Below are 14,357 nucleotides of genomic sequence, written 5' to 3'. Positions count from 1 at the left end.
AGAGTTCAAAACAATGTGTAGTGAGGGGGAACACACAAGCCCTCAATGGAACTGGGATGTGTATTTGACAGGCCCGGTAACAAACTGCCTAGGGGTCAGTGTGTGAACATGGTTGGAAGAGAGACAGCTTGGAGAGGGAGGCTTGCAGACCTCATGGAAGAGGAGCAGGCCAGGCTCCCCAATGGAGCAGTTCCCACAGATCGGTGCATTGTGGGAACTGGTGGACACTGCTTTTAATATTTATGGAAACATGTGGCTAACAACATTGGGTAGGAAAACACTAGAAAATTTGGGTTATCAGCCCAAGAGTTAGAGAGAACATTTTATTTTCTAAGAGAGGACTAGAGCCATGTTGAGTCACAGGATGTCTCAAGCAGGGGAACCTTAAACCAAAGAAACACAGAAGCAGCCAAGGCTTGCAGGCTGTAGGTCCCAGCTGTGCTAAGTACTGACAGCTCTGAGAGCCGGAGATAGAAGCTGCCTACTTTGTTACCAGATGTTAAAAGGAGCATATTTCCATTAAAAGGCTGGTTGATTTTCTTTTAGGATAGAATCATATACAGTTTATCTGAAACAGGTGGGGATTTTCACCCAGGGTTTGGAAATAGGATAGGAAAAATTAGTCACTCACTCCAAGCAGGGAGTGATAATATTTACAAGTAAATATGATCACTAAAAATAGAATTTTGTATTCCAGGAAGTGAGAATACAGATATATATATATATATATTATGAAAGTTATTAATAAATAAAAATCTGATACTACAGGTAAAGAGCTTGACAAATCAATGCATTTTGGACTAAAGTCCTAATTTGATAATTGGTATTGATAAAGGGTATTTAAGTTGTTTTATGAATTACCCAGCTAATTGCCATATGGCTTGTCAATGGCAACTAGAGAGGGTTTCTGATTATTTTAAAATTACCACAGCAGGAGACTCACAATTTCTTAATGTGGGCTTTATGGGAATTTTGAGTTGATTTGTGCTAAAGATGCAAATGTACTGGTTAGTCTTACATAGAGTTGTTGAGCTCAAGTTGTGGTAACACTGCCACTGAGAGACGCTCACCCAAGAATGGCTGCTGGGTTTTCTGCAGCAGGTTGCTGCCTCCATGGCCTTACCTCAGGCTCTTGGTGAGCCTGGTTGTTTCTTCAGGACTGAACTACAGCAGCCTGGGTTCTGTGTGGTGACAGGATTGAACAGTTGCTGCTGGTTCATGCCTTGTGTCTGCCTACATAGAGGACTAGTCTGCAACTGCCAAGTCTTATTTGATGTTTGCCATGGGACTGAACTGCTGACAAAGATCCAACTCACCCCCAAAGAACTACTGCTGAACAGGTCCACTTCTCCAATATCCAAATAATTTTTCTCTTTGACTACCTCTGCTGGGTGCTGGGCTAGAGTAACGGTTGAAAACTTATTAAAAACAGGTTGCAAAATACTTATGCCTACTTGCGCCTTTGCACTTTAGTTAGAGAATCTGACCAGCAGTGGTTTTCTGCTGGGAAATTCTAACTGCCACCATCCCCCTCTTTCTGCTCACCCATTACCCATCAATTTCCTGTTAGTTTTCCCTGACCTGTTTGTAACACTGCCTTTCTTTCAGGGTTTGAGATGCGTACTGTGCAATCCCAGCTCAAAATTTCATTTTCACAACATGGCACAGAATGATTCTGGAAGTAGGGGTATGGGGACAGGACCCTCAAAATTTGGTTCATGATTGAGTAATTTGTTTACCCTGGACCTTGAAATAGTAACTTAAAGATGATTAAAGAAAAAGAAAATAAACCCTCCAAAGTAGATCATTGGTTACATCTTCTGTTTCATAGATCAAATTATTTAAATCATGTGGGCATAATGGAAACCAACATCAGTAACTACAGAGACACCCTCAGCTGTAAGTGTGGGTGGGTGTGGATACAGACCGCAGAGTGTCCACAGCGAACTTCCTTTTCTTAATGTTGCTTCTCAGAACTTAGAATTTGTCGCTATTCATAGTTCCCATCTCCTGTCTACAATGGACACATCAAGATTCTATGGCAATGTAAAGACATTTAGGTCTCTAGGGTATAAGCAAACATCATCCCCATCTCTCCCCGCAGGTAAGTGGATTTATTTATTCTTTGGAAATTTGCATATATTCTAAATATAAGCCTCCTCTGTTATTTTACTCACCTGTTATTAAGAGATTTTTTGGGATGATGAAATGACTCATTTATTAAAAGCACTTGCAGCACGAGCCTGTCAACTGGAGCAAAAGTGGGCAGGGTGTTTGTTGAAATGGAAATATGAAAACTGACAATTCTCAATACTACTGCTGGAAAGAGAATTGCTTCCTGAAGTTGTTCTCTGATCTGTACACCTACTGTGGTATGCACACATCTGCAGTTACACACCACACACACACTCACACACTCACACACACACTCATACACACACAAACACACACACACACTCACAAACACACATACAGACACACACACACACTCACAAACACACACACACACAGCCTTTTATCCCACACCTGCAATTACACAGAAATAGACACACAGCTACAGTCACAAACACACACATACACCTTCATCAGATATTGTGTGATTTTTGAATGAAGCAAGAAAAACATTTTAAAGGAAAGACGTTTTGCCATTAGAGACAGCAGCAAACAAAGTCATCCAGGCAGGCATTCTGACAGATGATGCTGGCGTCCAGCCATGATAGGTGGAGGGGATCCAGAATCAGTATCTGAGAGATGAGTCTTCTAAGTTTATGAGGTAGTTATTTTCCAGTCATTTTAGAGATGAAGAAAATTATCATTTATGAAGGTTAAACATATTGGCCCAATATTGTATTATACTGCATTATTTTATGTAAACTTGAAATGTAACTGTTCTGAGTACTAGATTGGTAAAAGCATTGTAACAAGTGACTACAATGACAATACTATTTAACAGAAACACTTAGAATTTCAAGGATGGAAGGAGTGAGAAATTGAGAAATGTAAAATAAGAAATGCTGGTTTATTAGCTGGGCTTATTCACTTTGTGTCAAACTAGTGTTCATGAGAATTTCTAGGCTGATATAAAGACATTCTTCTTATATTCATGGTGTCTTTGGAGACTTAAAATTTTCTTTGATGTCCATGATTACCTCCTTGTCTAGCAACACAGGATGCCTTACAATGCAGCAGGATGCCATCCATGGTACTATATTATAACACCAATGCACCGTTTTCTTCCATGGCAGTCTTATGTCATCTCAGACCACACAGCATTGCTCAGTGTCCACAGAATACTGTTTCCAGAACTGCTGCATATAAGCTCCTCACTCCTATAAAATGTGGTATTTGCACAGGACCCATGGGCATCTCTGTGTGCTTTAGATAATCTCCAGATTATCCAGTGTCTAAGATAATTTCAGTGCCATACAAATAGCTGTTATATTTCTCTAGAGAATGTGATGAGGAAATCAGTATGTGTTTAATAGTTGCTACATTTTTAATATATATATATATTCATTTTAATATTCATATATATATGAAAAGTTTTAGTAAGCAATGAACCATGTCTTCAGATATGGAGGGACCATAAGGCTAAGGGAAGCTGTCTCCTATTTTTAAGGAGTATTTCTCTTCTCTCTCCTTCACTTAAGTTCCTTTTGTTTTACTTCAAGAACATTTTAAATTATTTAAATTATTTTAAAATAATTTAGCTTACTTAATGATTATTGGTCAACATCCTAACATTGTTCTACAGTCTTGTAGTGATTGCTTGAATTCTCAACCATACAATCCAGGCAATATAGATAATGCCAAAAAAAAAAAAAAAAAAGGAGTGAAAAGCACACACAATATTTTTAAGCATATGTGGTGTAAGATTTTAATATGTAACTGAAAGAAAGCTATAATTTATACCAGAAAATATTTATAAGATCAATCCTTAATTAGTTAAGCATAAGTTTGGGTCTAGCCTAAGGTATAGGATACGTAATCTCAGAAACAAAACAAAGGTTAACAAATAGCAGTAAGAAATCTTTGCTTAAAACGATACAGTACTTGATTCTAATAAATATGTCTAGAAACCATTTATAAATGGTAAGAGACAGAACTGTTAGAAATAAAATGCGACCAAATGATTTTTAATTAAATTAGAGATAGAACAGCCAGCTGATGTTTCTTCTTATATCTTTATAAAAAAAAAAACCCATCATTGTTTTTCATATAGAAGCCATAGTCTTAATTATTTAGAAGAAAGTTAAATAGACAAAGATATACTTGAAGACACATTTCAAAAATTAGTACATTTTGTTCTTTAATAAACATTAGCCACCCATTGTTGGGAGTTGTGAAGAAGGCAGAGATATCAAACAGGGGATTTAGGCAGAGTACTGTGGTAGATGGAGTGTATGCCATGTTATGTAGGAGACGTGGAGAGTCTTATGATCACAGATAAGCCCTAGAGGAAACAGCACTCATAAACAAAAAGGCTGTTTCTTTAGAAGAGATACATAATCTGAAATATTAGACAGGGTTAATACTCTGGTAACCCTTTCAGTATCAATATGGCTGAGACTACACTGAATTATCCCAGACAAGAATAGTGAGCTTCTCAATCTATAAAATTAATGAAATTTTTATGGAAGGTATCACATATACTCACATAGAAGTCCAGTCTTTAGTTAAGCTTTAATTGAATTGTTGTCCATCAAAAGGCCTTAAATACACTGTTTGGGGTCAGACTCCTGAAATTTGAAACAGTACCTGTTACTTAGTTATGCTGAACCTAACTGCCTACTGATTCTGGGATATCATACACCGCTGCTGTGGTGACGACAGAGACTCCCACAGTGTTAGATCACAGCACCCCCATAGCTTCTACAGATACAGTGCATGTCATGGTACACCGCAGTACCCCTTATTTGTCATTTCAGTGTCCGTGGCGTCTGTTCCTCGCATTCAACACTGAGTTTAAAGGACTAACCATAAAATCGTAGAGACAAATAATTCAGTGCTTTGTGTGGTCACTGCCCCGAGCAGCAATGATGGGATATCATGGCATCTAGGTTAAGGTGTGACTCATTAGTCCTCAGCGCTGTGTCTCAGGAATACCCACTGTGTCACTGATGGGCACATATTGTGAAAGTAGAGATACTGACAGTTCACTCATGCCAAAGAGAAACCATAATGAATTCCTTTAACCAAACATTGTTCAAGCTATAACCACCAGATATATCCTGGGCTAAGTTAAAACAGTAAACCTCTCTCTCTCTCTCTCTCTCTCTCTCTCTCTCTCTCTCTCTCTCTCTCTCTCTCTCTCTCTTTGTGTGTGTGTGTGTGTGTGTGTGTGTGTGTGTGTGTAGACAAAGTGTAGCACTGACTCCAAACTCAGTCAGTCTACTAGGAATGTTGGAAACAGTCCTTGTGGATAATAGAGATCTTAGGGTAGGTATGAACCCACTCTGACCTTTATCTCAGAAGTTATGACTTAACAAGTGTTGTCTTTGCACTTCTTAGATGCATGCCGGTGCCCACACTGGCATCATTTGGCTCTGAAACTTGGCTGTGCAGGGCTGGTCCTTCTTTTCTTGAGCCTGATTGGACTCAGTGTCTTTGGTAAGTGAGGCCAGAGCCTTTGCTCCATAGTTTCCCACATAGACATTAGTCCTTGTTACAGCACTTGGTCTCCTTAGGCCTAGGGGAAGGTCAATGCCATGTAATGTTACAATCTTCTGAGCTTTTATGCAGAAACTGCACATTTCTTCCATGCTTCTTAATTTTTCAGAAAATTATAGGATACAGCATATATGTATCTTGAACTATAAAAAATAAAAGTCACATTGTTACAAAAAGATGACACGAACAAAACAAATAAACCCCCAAATTCCCAGGTTAGTGTCTACGTCTGACAGGTCTGCTAAACCTTGTCTTGGGGTAGTTGTGATTGCAGATGAGCAAGCTCAGGTGTAACTCTGAACATCTGAGAGATTCGGCCACGCCCACAGGTTTGACTTTTCAGTAAAAATCATATGCAGCCTCGGAGCCTTGGGAGGCCACACCGTGTGTGCTTTTCTTGTTCATATATACAGTCTTTTCTCTTTTTTCTTAATCTATTTTGCTGATATTTTATCCTCAGTCCAGAAGTTCAGATTTGTTGAAATAACCCTGTTGCCTGAAGTGAGAAATAGAGTATATGTTCTAGTATTCATTTCACCCTTTCATGTTCTCTATGTGTTTCTCATATTTACTAGTGAGATTCCTAGTGCAAAAGGCATCACTAGAAAAATGTAGTGTGGCTGGTCAAGAGAACAGGACTGGATTAACAGGTAAGTGTGCGGTCTGAATTTCCTGATAATCGTAAGTGACAGAAAATGTAGTTATCTCAGTCAGTGGTCCCAGCAGCCCTCCATGAAGACGCTATTTTGCCATGGTTTTGTCTGAGAAGACAGCCATACTGTTGAGAACTCATGGAGAGGCTGGCAGTGTGTAAATGTTGGTGCTGGGGACTGCATTGAAGCTGTGTGACCTTGACAAGTATGAGCTTCAGCCCCGCTGCCTCTGGTGCTGGTGCCCATGCGCACACACAGGCAGATGGCAAGGCAAAACATGGAATTGATTCGAATTAATTCATCAATTTGATGAATGCATTGAGCATGTTACTTTGTTTGAAGTTAATTAATAGAAACAAATATAAAATGAATCCTTTTCCATTATGATTCTCTAACAAATGACAGCATTAGGTAGGTTTCCATATGCACTAACGAAGTACCTACTGTGTCTAGTTAATTGTGATGTAGCAGTAACAGGTCAGAAATAGATGTATCCTCTCTTCCACAGGGAGATCAGCCATACTAGAGTGCCCGAGACCTTGGCATCCGCACCAGAACAAGTGCTTATTTATTTCTCAACTTTCCCGACCTTGGGCAGAAGGTCTAACTTCCTGCTCCAGGAAAGACGCCACTCTGTTGCTCATTGAAGATAAAGAAGAACTGGTAAAGTGTTAAACAGTATTGTTATGTAGAACATAATGTTTCCTTAAGTTATGCCAACATCTCTGGGTTCTAACCAATTGTTTATGCTGAGACACTCGAGGCTAACATATAAAAAGTTTGTAACCTGAGAGACTAATTGGATTTATGAATTAATAACTTGGATGAGTCAATTAAAATACAAATATATAGAGAGAAATATCTCAATTTAGAGAGGATTATTCATGGGGAGCTGTCGGGCAGAAAGGCAAAAGTTGGGAGTATAAAAGGTTGAGATGAGTAGAAGCCCTGAAAAATGGTTATGCAAATAATCATAAAATGGCAGGTACTTTCTGAACTCCCTATTGCAAATCTGCTTTGCCTGGATGCACCGCAATGGGCCAGCTGTGCAAGGCTCTAGCCATGCTCCAACCCTGCGTCCACAGAAGAGAGTGACTATGTAGACCTTATGCAAATCGCTCACTCCCTAAGTCCCTCCCCTGCACACACACATTATTAGAAACACAACTATGGCAATCTCAGAGGCAAATGAATGTGAAGCAGGAGGTTGGATCCTGGGCTGTTTAGGAAATACAGCACAAAGGAAAGAAGTGTGCAAAAATAAATACACACATTGAAATCTTCTTGGTCCTGGCTTCTTGGTCCTCTCTGAACACCTTATGCTAGAGCCTTATAACCAGCTCTGCACTGTTTTTGACAGCCAGGCTGGGGTTAAGAGTCCTTCCCACAGGGTTTTATTTAATCTCAGCACACCACTGAGCATTGACCTGCCAGAGTTCACAGACCTGGTGGCACCCTGCTGAACTGCATGCCAGGCAGAAAGAAGCAGAAGCTGCCTTCCCTCAGACAAGCTGTGTGAAGCTGCCCTCCCTCAGATGGGCTGCAGGGGACCTCCCAAGAGTGCAACAGGAACTAGGAAGCACTTGAAACAGGAGTAATTTTGTTCAGAAGGTTAATAGAAGACAGTATGTCATGAATAAACATGCTGTAGCATAAGTCCTCCACTCTGTTTTGATTTTAGAGATTCGTGCAGAACATTATAAAAGAAAAAGAACAGTTATTTTTTATTGGACTAAATTATGTAGCAGAGGAGAAGATCTGGAAGTGGATAAATGGCTCTATTTTAAATCTTAACCAGTAAGTTTTAAATGAGCTAATTTGAAATTTCAACTCACATCTATTCTAATAAAAATTAAGCTTTATAATTTTAAATTAGTTTATAAATTATGGAAAGTTCATAATACAGTGAAAAGACAAGTCAAATGTTTATTGAAACTTTCATGTACACGTAGACATCAATCTTCTATAAATGTTTGTGTGTATATTTATTTACAATGGAATTCAAAAGGATAAGTAGTAGATTAATTTATCCATGTTGGAGATAAAATATTTTAAAGTCTATCTGAAACACTTAGACTTTTTTAAATATATAAACTTACAACAAATTTCTTTAATTTTTCTTATATGTGTGTGCCAGCATTTATGTATGTGTACCACCTAAATGCAGAAGCCCACATAGGTCAGAGCAGGGCATTAGATTGTTTGTAATTGGAGATACAGATGGTTGTGATCTGCCTTGTGGTAGCTAGACGATGAATCAGTGTCCTTTGCATGAGCAGTAATCAATCTTAATCTCTAAACAATCTCTTCCAACCTACCCAAAAATTATATGTAGTTTTTTTTTTAGAATTTTTGGGGAAAATTGCATATTACTGTGTCACAAAATGGACTTCTAGGCAGAATCAGAATAGATATTGCCATTTGAAAATAATTTCATACAAACTAATGATTGATTTTTTGTGTCTGTATTAATATTAACTTTGTTTTGTGTGTTTTCTTAATTGCCTATGATGTAAAATGCTTAATCTTGATGCATAATACAAAAATATTATGATAATGAGTGACAAAATATGTAAAGCAGATTACTGTGTGAATCTTGGATAGTATGATGCTCTGATCAAACAACAACCACCAGGTAAGTCTGGAGGCCATCTTGCTATAGGAGAAAGAGAGCCAGGCAAAGCCTGCTATTGTTTGCACTGCTCTGAGACAATGGCTCTAGGTATAAGGTCTAGGTGTCTAAGCTGCACAGCTCATTCCACAGAACCCATATACAAGTTTGGATGTAGAAGTGAATATCTGGCACTCCTGCAGAGAGGCTAGAGAATGGTCCAGAAGAACTTGGGCCAGTGAGCCTCAAGTCCACAGCAGGTAGCAGCAACATAGAAAGGGAGACACAAGGGTGTCATCAAATTTGCTGTTCAGCCCAAAGGAACTCTAGAGAAAAAGGAACAGAGGCAAAGCCACAGGAGTGAAGGAGGTCTGCCTACTGTTTGATATGTTATATCCTCTGCTAGAGACAGGCTGGTCTTGAACTCCCCCTTTCTTGCAATCACCCAGAAGATGTCTATGTTAGTGTTTGTCTTCTGGTCTCATTCCCATCTGCAGGGGTCTCTAGGAATTCAGGGTATGAGGCTAGTGCTGCAATAAAGCAAAGATCCACCAGCCTCTGGGATGACACAGGAACGACTGGATCCTGTTCAACATGCGTTGGAGCTCTTGTCCTCTCTGCATCTACATCTGTAGACCCACTGTGTTCATTATGTTTGTTGAATAGGGTTACTAACCACGTACTGCGTGGGCTGATATATATTCATACATATTTCAATACCTTCCCTAAACATTAGCTTGTTCTACCCTATATATTTTAGGAAACTGAAGCTAAGTCAAATGAGGGTGCTTTCCACATGACCACACAACATGTTTGTAGTAGATGGAGGAGGTTTCATCCCCAATTCCCAAACCTCCTTTTTGTACATCATGATAAAGATTCTTGCTGGAAAAATTTCCACTGACAGTGCAATGCAAAATTACAGGGGTTTCTATCAGCTGTATCTTTAATGTTTATGTATGTTTATATTGTTTATCACAGTGTGTTCACTATACATAAATATTGTGTAATTTAGAGATTTCTTAAAATCCCAAAGAGAAATGATGGCTGATGTGACAATTGTAAGAAAATTTTGAACACTAGGAACAGCTATGTTTTGCTCTCCAGATTAAGAGTCACTGGCAAGGATGAAGAAAACAGCTGTGCCATCCTCTCACACACAGAAGTGTTCTCAGATTCCTGTTCTTCAGACAACCATTGGATCTGCCAAAAGATGCTGAGACATGTCTGAGACCTGAGACCCTGTGTCCTGACTCTTTTATTGTGAATCTCATCTTGGTAACTTCATTGTCTACATCAGATCTATGCAATAACTGGCTTCTGCTTCTGCCCCACCCCCAACCCCCAAACCCAGTGCATTGGTAGTGACACAATGCATGGATTCCAATACCATGTGACTGTAAATGTGCACAGACACAGGTGTGCCATTCTAAGAGGAACTCTATGTAAGGAAGCCCAGGCCAGCAGGGGGCACTGGAGGCCTAGTGTGTCCCTTCCTGATCTCTGTTTCTGAGGTCATCTGCAGACAGCTCTAAAAAAACTATTTTTAATGTCTGGATTTTGACCCCATTCACCACTTCAAGCCATTTCATATTTGGGCAGTAGAACGTTGATTAAAGTCTTGCTGTTGACTGACAGCAGAGACTCAGAGTTAAGTAGCTTAGAATAGTTTGTATTGATTGATCCTTGAAAATCAGTTGATTAATAGAGGACTAATGCTGTGACAATGAGTGTGACTCTATGTAAACAGGGCTATGTTCATATGATACCTTCCACCCCATGGTGATGCACAGAAGACTCAGCAGATGCTGGCCCATTGATGCTGTGCTTCTCAGTCTCCTGAGCTGTGTGAAAGTGGGATCTGTTCTTCTTTAGTTTCCTGATATAACAACAACAACAGCAAGACTTAGTCAAGGTCTTATCTCTTCCCACTGTTCACAGGCATCCCTTTTTAATTTTTCATCACTTCCTTCTTCTTCTTCACCTCTTTATAATTTATGGCATATATGCATATTGTAGAACATATGCAGCCAAGTATTTGGTGAATGTAGTCAAGGATAAATAACATATTTAAAAATTTTAAGTTAGAAAAATATTCAAAAGTAAGTATTCTGACAAACCTTTTGGATGTCCTCTTACCTAAAAGCAAAACAAAACAAAACAAAACTTACCAGCAAACTAACCAAAATCTAAAATATAAAAATCTTTGCCAAATTTTCCATTATAATAAAAAGGATTGAATTTGGGCGGGCGGGCGCGCGCGCTGCCGGCCTAGCCGCTGTTAAAATGGTCGGAGTCGGGCCGGCGCTGCCCACGCCGCGGCGCTGACTGACTGAACCGGCTGGCCTAGCCGGCAGACTCGCTCCCTCCCTCGCGTCCCCACAGCTCCCGCCCGTCCTTCCCCGGCTCCCGGGGCAAAGCATGTAGCCCGCGTCCGGCACCCGGGCGGCCCGCAGCTGACGCCCACCCCCGCCGTGGCGTGTGCCGGGTGCGCTGCGCGGGCGACCCAAGCCAGCGGCCTGCCCCGCCGCCGGAGCCCCCCGCGGGCCTCCCTCTCCCGCCCCGTCCCGGTCGCCCTCCTCGGGGGCCTTCTATATGGGCCACCTTCTCTCGAAGGAGCCGCGTAACCGCCCGAGCCAGAAGAGGCCTCGCTGCTGCAGCTGGTGCCGCCGCCGGCGCCCTCTCCTCCGACTGCCCCGCCGGACTCCGGCTAAGGCGTCCCCGCAGCCCGCGGCGCCCCGGAGCCGGGACTGCTTCTTCCGCGGGCCCTGCATGCTCTGCTTCATCGTGCACAGCCCCGGCGCGCCCGCCCCCGCCGGCCTAGAGGAGGAGCCGCCGCTCTCGCCGCCGCCGCGGGACGGGGCCTACGCCGCCGTCTCCTCGCAGCACCAGGCGCGGCGCTACGCGGCCCTGGCAGCTGAGGACTGCGCCGCCGCCGCACGCCGCTTCCTGCTGTCCTCCGCTTGCGCCGCCGCCTCGTCGCCCGCGTCCTGCTGCAAGGAGCTGGGGCTGGCCGCCGCCGCCTGGGAGCAGCAGGGCCCGAGCCTCTTCCTGGTCGGAGTGGGGCCCGTGCGCTTCCTGGGACTGCCGGCGCCGCCGCAGGCCGAGCCCACCGCGGTCCTCGAGATGGTTTGCAAGCGGAAGGGGGCCGGGGTGCCAGCCTGCACCCCCTGCAAGCAGCCCCGCTGCGGCGGCGGGGGCTGCGGCGGGGGCGGCGGCGGCGGGGGAGGGCCCGCGGGGGGAGGTGCCTCGCCGCCGCGGCCGCCGGACGCCGGCTGCTGCCAGACCCCGGAGCAGCCCCCGCCGCCGCTCTGCCCCGCGCCCGCCTCTCCCGCCTCCGAGTGTGTCCCCGTCGAGGCCGCCGCCGGGGACGCAGTCCGAGCCGGGGGCACCGCCCCCTCGTCTGCCCAGCAGCAGCACGAAGGCGGCGACGCGGAGTGTCAGGAGCCCCCCCCCGAAAACCCCTGCGAGTGTCACAGGGAGCCGCCCCCCGAGATCCCAGACATCAACCCACTGCCGCCGTCCATCCTGCTTAAGATATTTTCCAATTTGTCCCTGGATGAACGTTGCCTTTCTGCATCACTGGTTTGCAAGTACTGGCGTGACCTTTGTCTAGATTTCCAGTTTTGGAAGCAGCTGGACCTTAGTAGTCGTCAGCAGGTTACTGATGAATTATTGGAAAAAATTGCCTCCAGAAGTCAGAATACAATTGAGATCAACATTTCTGATTGTCGCAGTATGTCTGATACTGGCGTGTGTGTTCTAGCATTTAAGTGTCCTGGACTTCTTAGGTATACAGCCTACAGGTGTAAGCAGCTTTCTGACACCTCTATCATTGCCGTCGCATCTCACTGTCCTTTACTGCAGAAAGTCCACGTAGGCAACCAGGACAAACTCACTGATGAAGGACTCAAGCAGCTGGGCTCAAAATGCAGAGAACTCAAAGATATTCATTTTGGCCAGTGTTACAAGATCTCAGATGAAGGCATGATTGTCATAGCTAAGAGCTGCCTGAAGTTACAAAGGATATACATGCAGGAAAACAAATTAGTGACAGGTCAGTCAGTGAAAGCATTTGCTGAGCACTGCCCAGAACTGCAGTACGTTGGCTTCATGGGTTGTTCAGTTACTTCCAAAGGAGCCATTCACCTAACCAAGTGTTGGCAGTTGCCATATGGAAGCCATGTGAGTGTACATCAGCACGTGAGAGGATAAAGGTAATGCAGTGTACGCCACCTTGCTCCACACAGACTGCCTGTGCTTCTCATCACAGGACTGCCAACAGTGTGAACCATCAAGCCAGTATCTTCTCTTCAAAGACTACCAGTCCTGTAGAAGTGCTTGCTATCAAGAATTATGTAGATGAACTTTAGGATTCAGAAATTCAAAGAACAATCATAATTAAAAAGTAAAACACAGGATACATTATATCAAAGAATTCCACGAGTTTAAAGAACACACATGGAAACATCTGGAAGAAGAAATCAAGAAGTAAAAGTATCTGGAGAATAAATGCCAAGAATAACAATACCAACCAACCAGAGCTCCTAGGGACTAAACCACTATCCAAAGAGTATACATGGATGGACCCGTGGCCCCAGCTGCATATGTAGCAGAGGATGGCTTTGTTGGGCACCAATGGTAAGAGAAGCTCTTGTCCTGCCAAGGCTGGATGCCCCAGTGTAGGGGAATGTCAGGGTGGGGAGGTAAGAGGGGGGCGAGTGGGTAAACATCCTCATAGAAGCAGGGAGAGGGGGGGAATGGGACAGGGGATATAGAGGGGAAACCTGGAAAGGGGATAACATTTGAAATGTAAATAAAATATATCTAATAAGAAAGGAAGGACGGAAGGAAGAAAGGAAGAAAACACAGACAAAAGCCAGAGGGAAAGGAGTGAGATAACCCAGTCACAAAAGAACAGACATAATATGCAGTCACTGATAGTGGGATGCTAACCCCAGAGGCTTAGACTGCCCCAGAAACAACTCACAGACTGTATGAAGTCCAAGAAATAAAGAAAACAAAACAAAACAAAAAAAAATATTTACACAACAAGAAAACTTTGACTATTTCCATGTTACATTTTGTTTTACATGTACTTTATGCTCATTGTAACTATTAAGTGTTCAATGCATACTATCAAACCTTTAAAAAAAATCAAGTACTGACTAACAAATATATTCATACAGTTTTATGTAAAAATTATTTTAAAATCTGAAAAAAAGTACTGACAAAAATGTATTGTATAATTTTATGCAAAAAAATGCTTAAAATGTGTACATTTATCTTTGTTTTGTAAAATAAAGTTGTTAAAAAATAAAAAAAGGATTGAATTTACTATATAAAGAGATGTAATACAATTTCTCTTAGAATAGACCCCTACTGACCCTCATCACTCAATGTGAACTTTAATAATATTCAAG

At 42.5% G+C, this 14,357-nt stretch overlaps 2 protein-coding genes across 2 annotated transcripts; both read left to right on the top strand.

Moving 5' to 3' along the window:
• Positions 1–2,019: 2,019 nt before the first annotated feature.
• On the top strand, positions 2,020–10,165 carry LOC308419097 (killer cell lectin-like receptor subfamily B member 1F; the record flags this gene model as incomplete). Its single annotated transcript, XM_080914669.1, has 6 exons — positions 2,020–2,104; positions 5,512–5,610; positions 6,246–6,320; positions 6,832–6,986; positions 8,005–8,120; positions 10,042–10,165. The coding sequence occupies 6 exons, from the start codon at positions 2,020–2,022 to the stop codon at positions 10,163–10,165; spliced, it is 654 nt and encodes a 217-aa protein (XP_080770795.1).
• Positions 10,166–11,529: 1,364 nt separating this feature from the next.
• On the top strand, positions 11,530–13,565 carry LOC308419095 (F-box/LRR-repeat protein 17-like; the record flags this gene model as incomplete). Its single annotated transcript, XM_080914668.1, has 1 exon — positions 11,530–13,565. The coding sequence occupies one exon, from the start codon at positions 11,530–11,532 to the stop codon at positions 13,147–13,149; it is 1,620 nt and encodes a 539-aa protein (XP_080770794.1). The 3' UTR covers positions 13,150–13,565.
• Between the last annotated feature and the right edge of the window lie 792 nt (positions 13,566–14,357).

This window comes from Micromys minutus (assembly GCF_963924665.1).
Source record: "Micromys minutus genome assembly, chromosome: 3".
In the NCBI taxonomy this organism is placed as follows: domain Eukaryota; kingdom Metazoa; phylum Chordata; class Mammalia; order Rodentia; family Muridae; genus Micromys; species Micromys minutus.
This window is presented reverse-complemented; position numbering and strand designations above follow the sequence as displayed.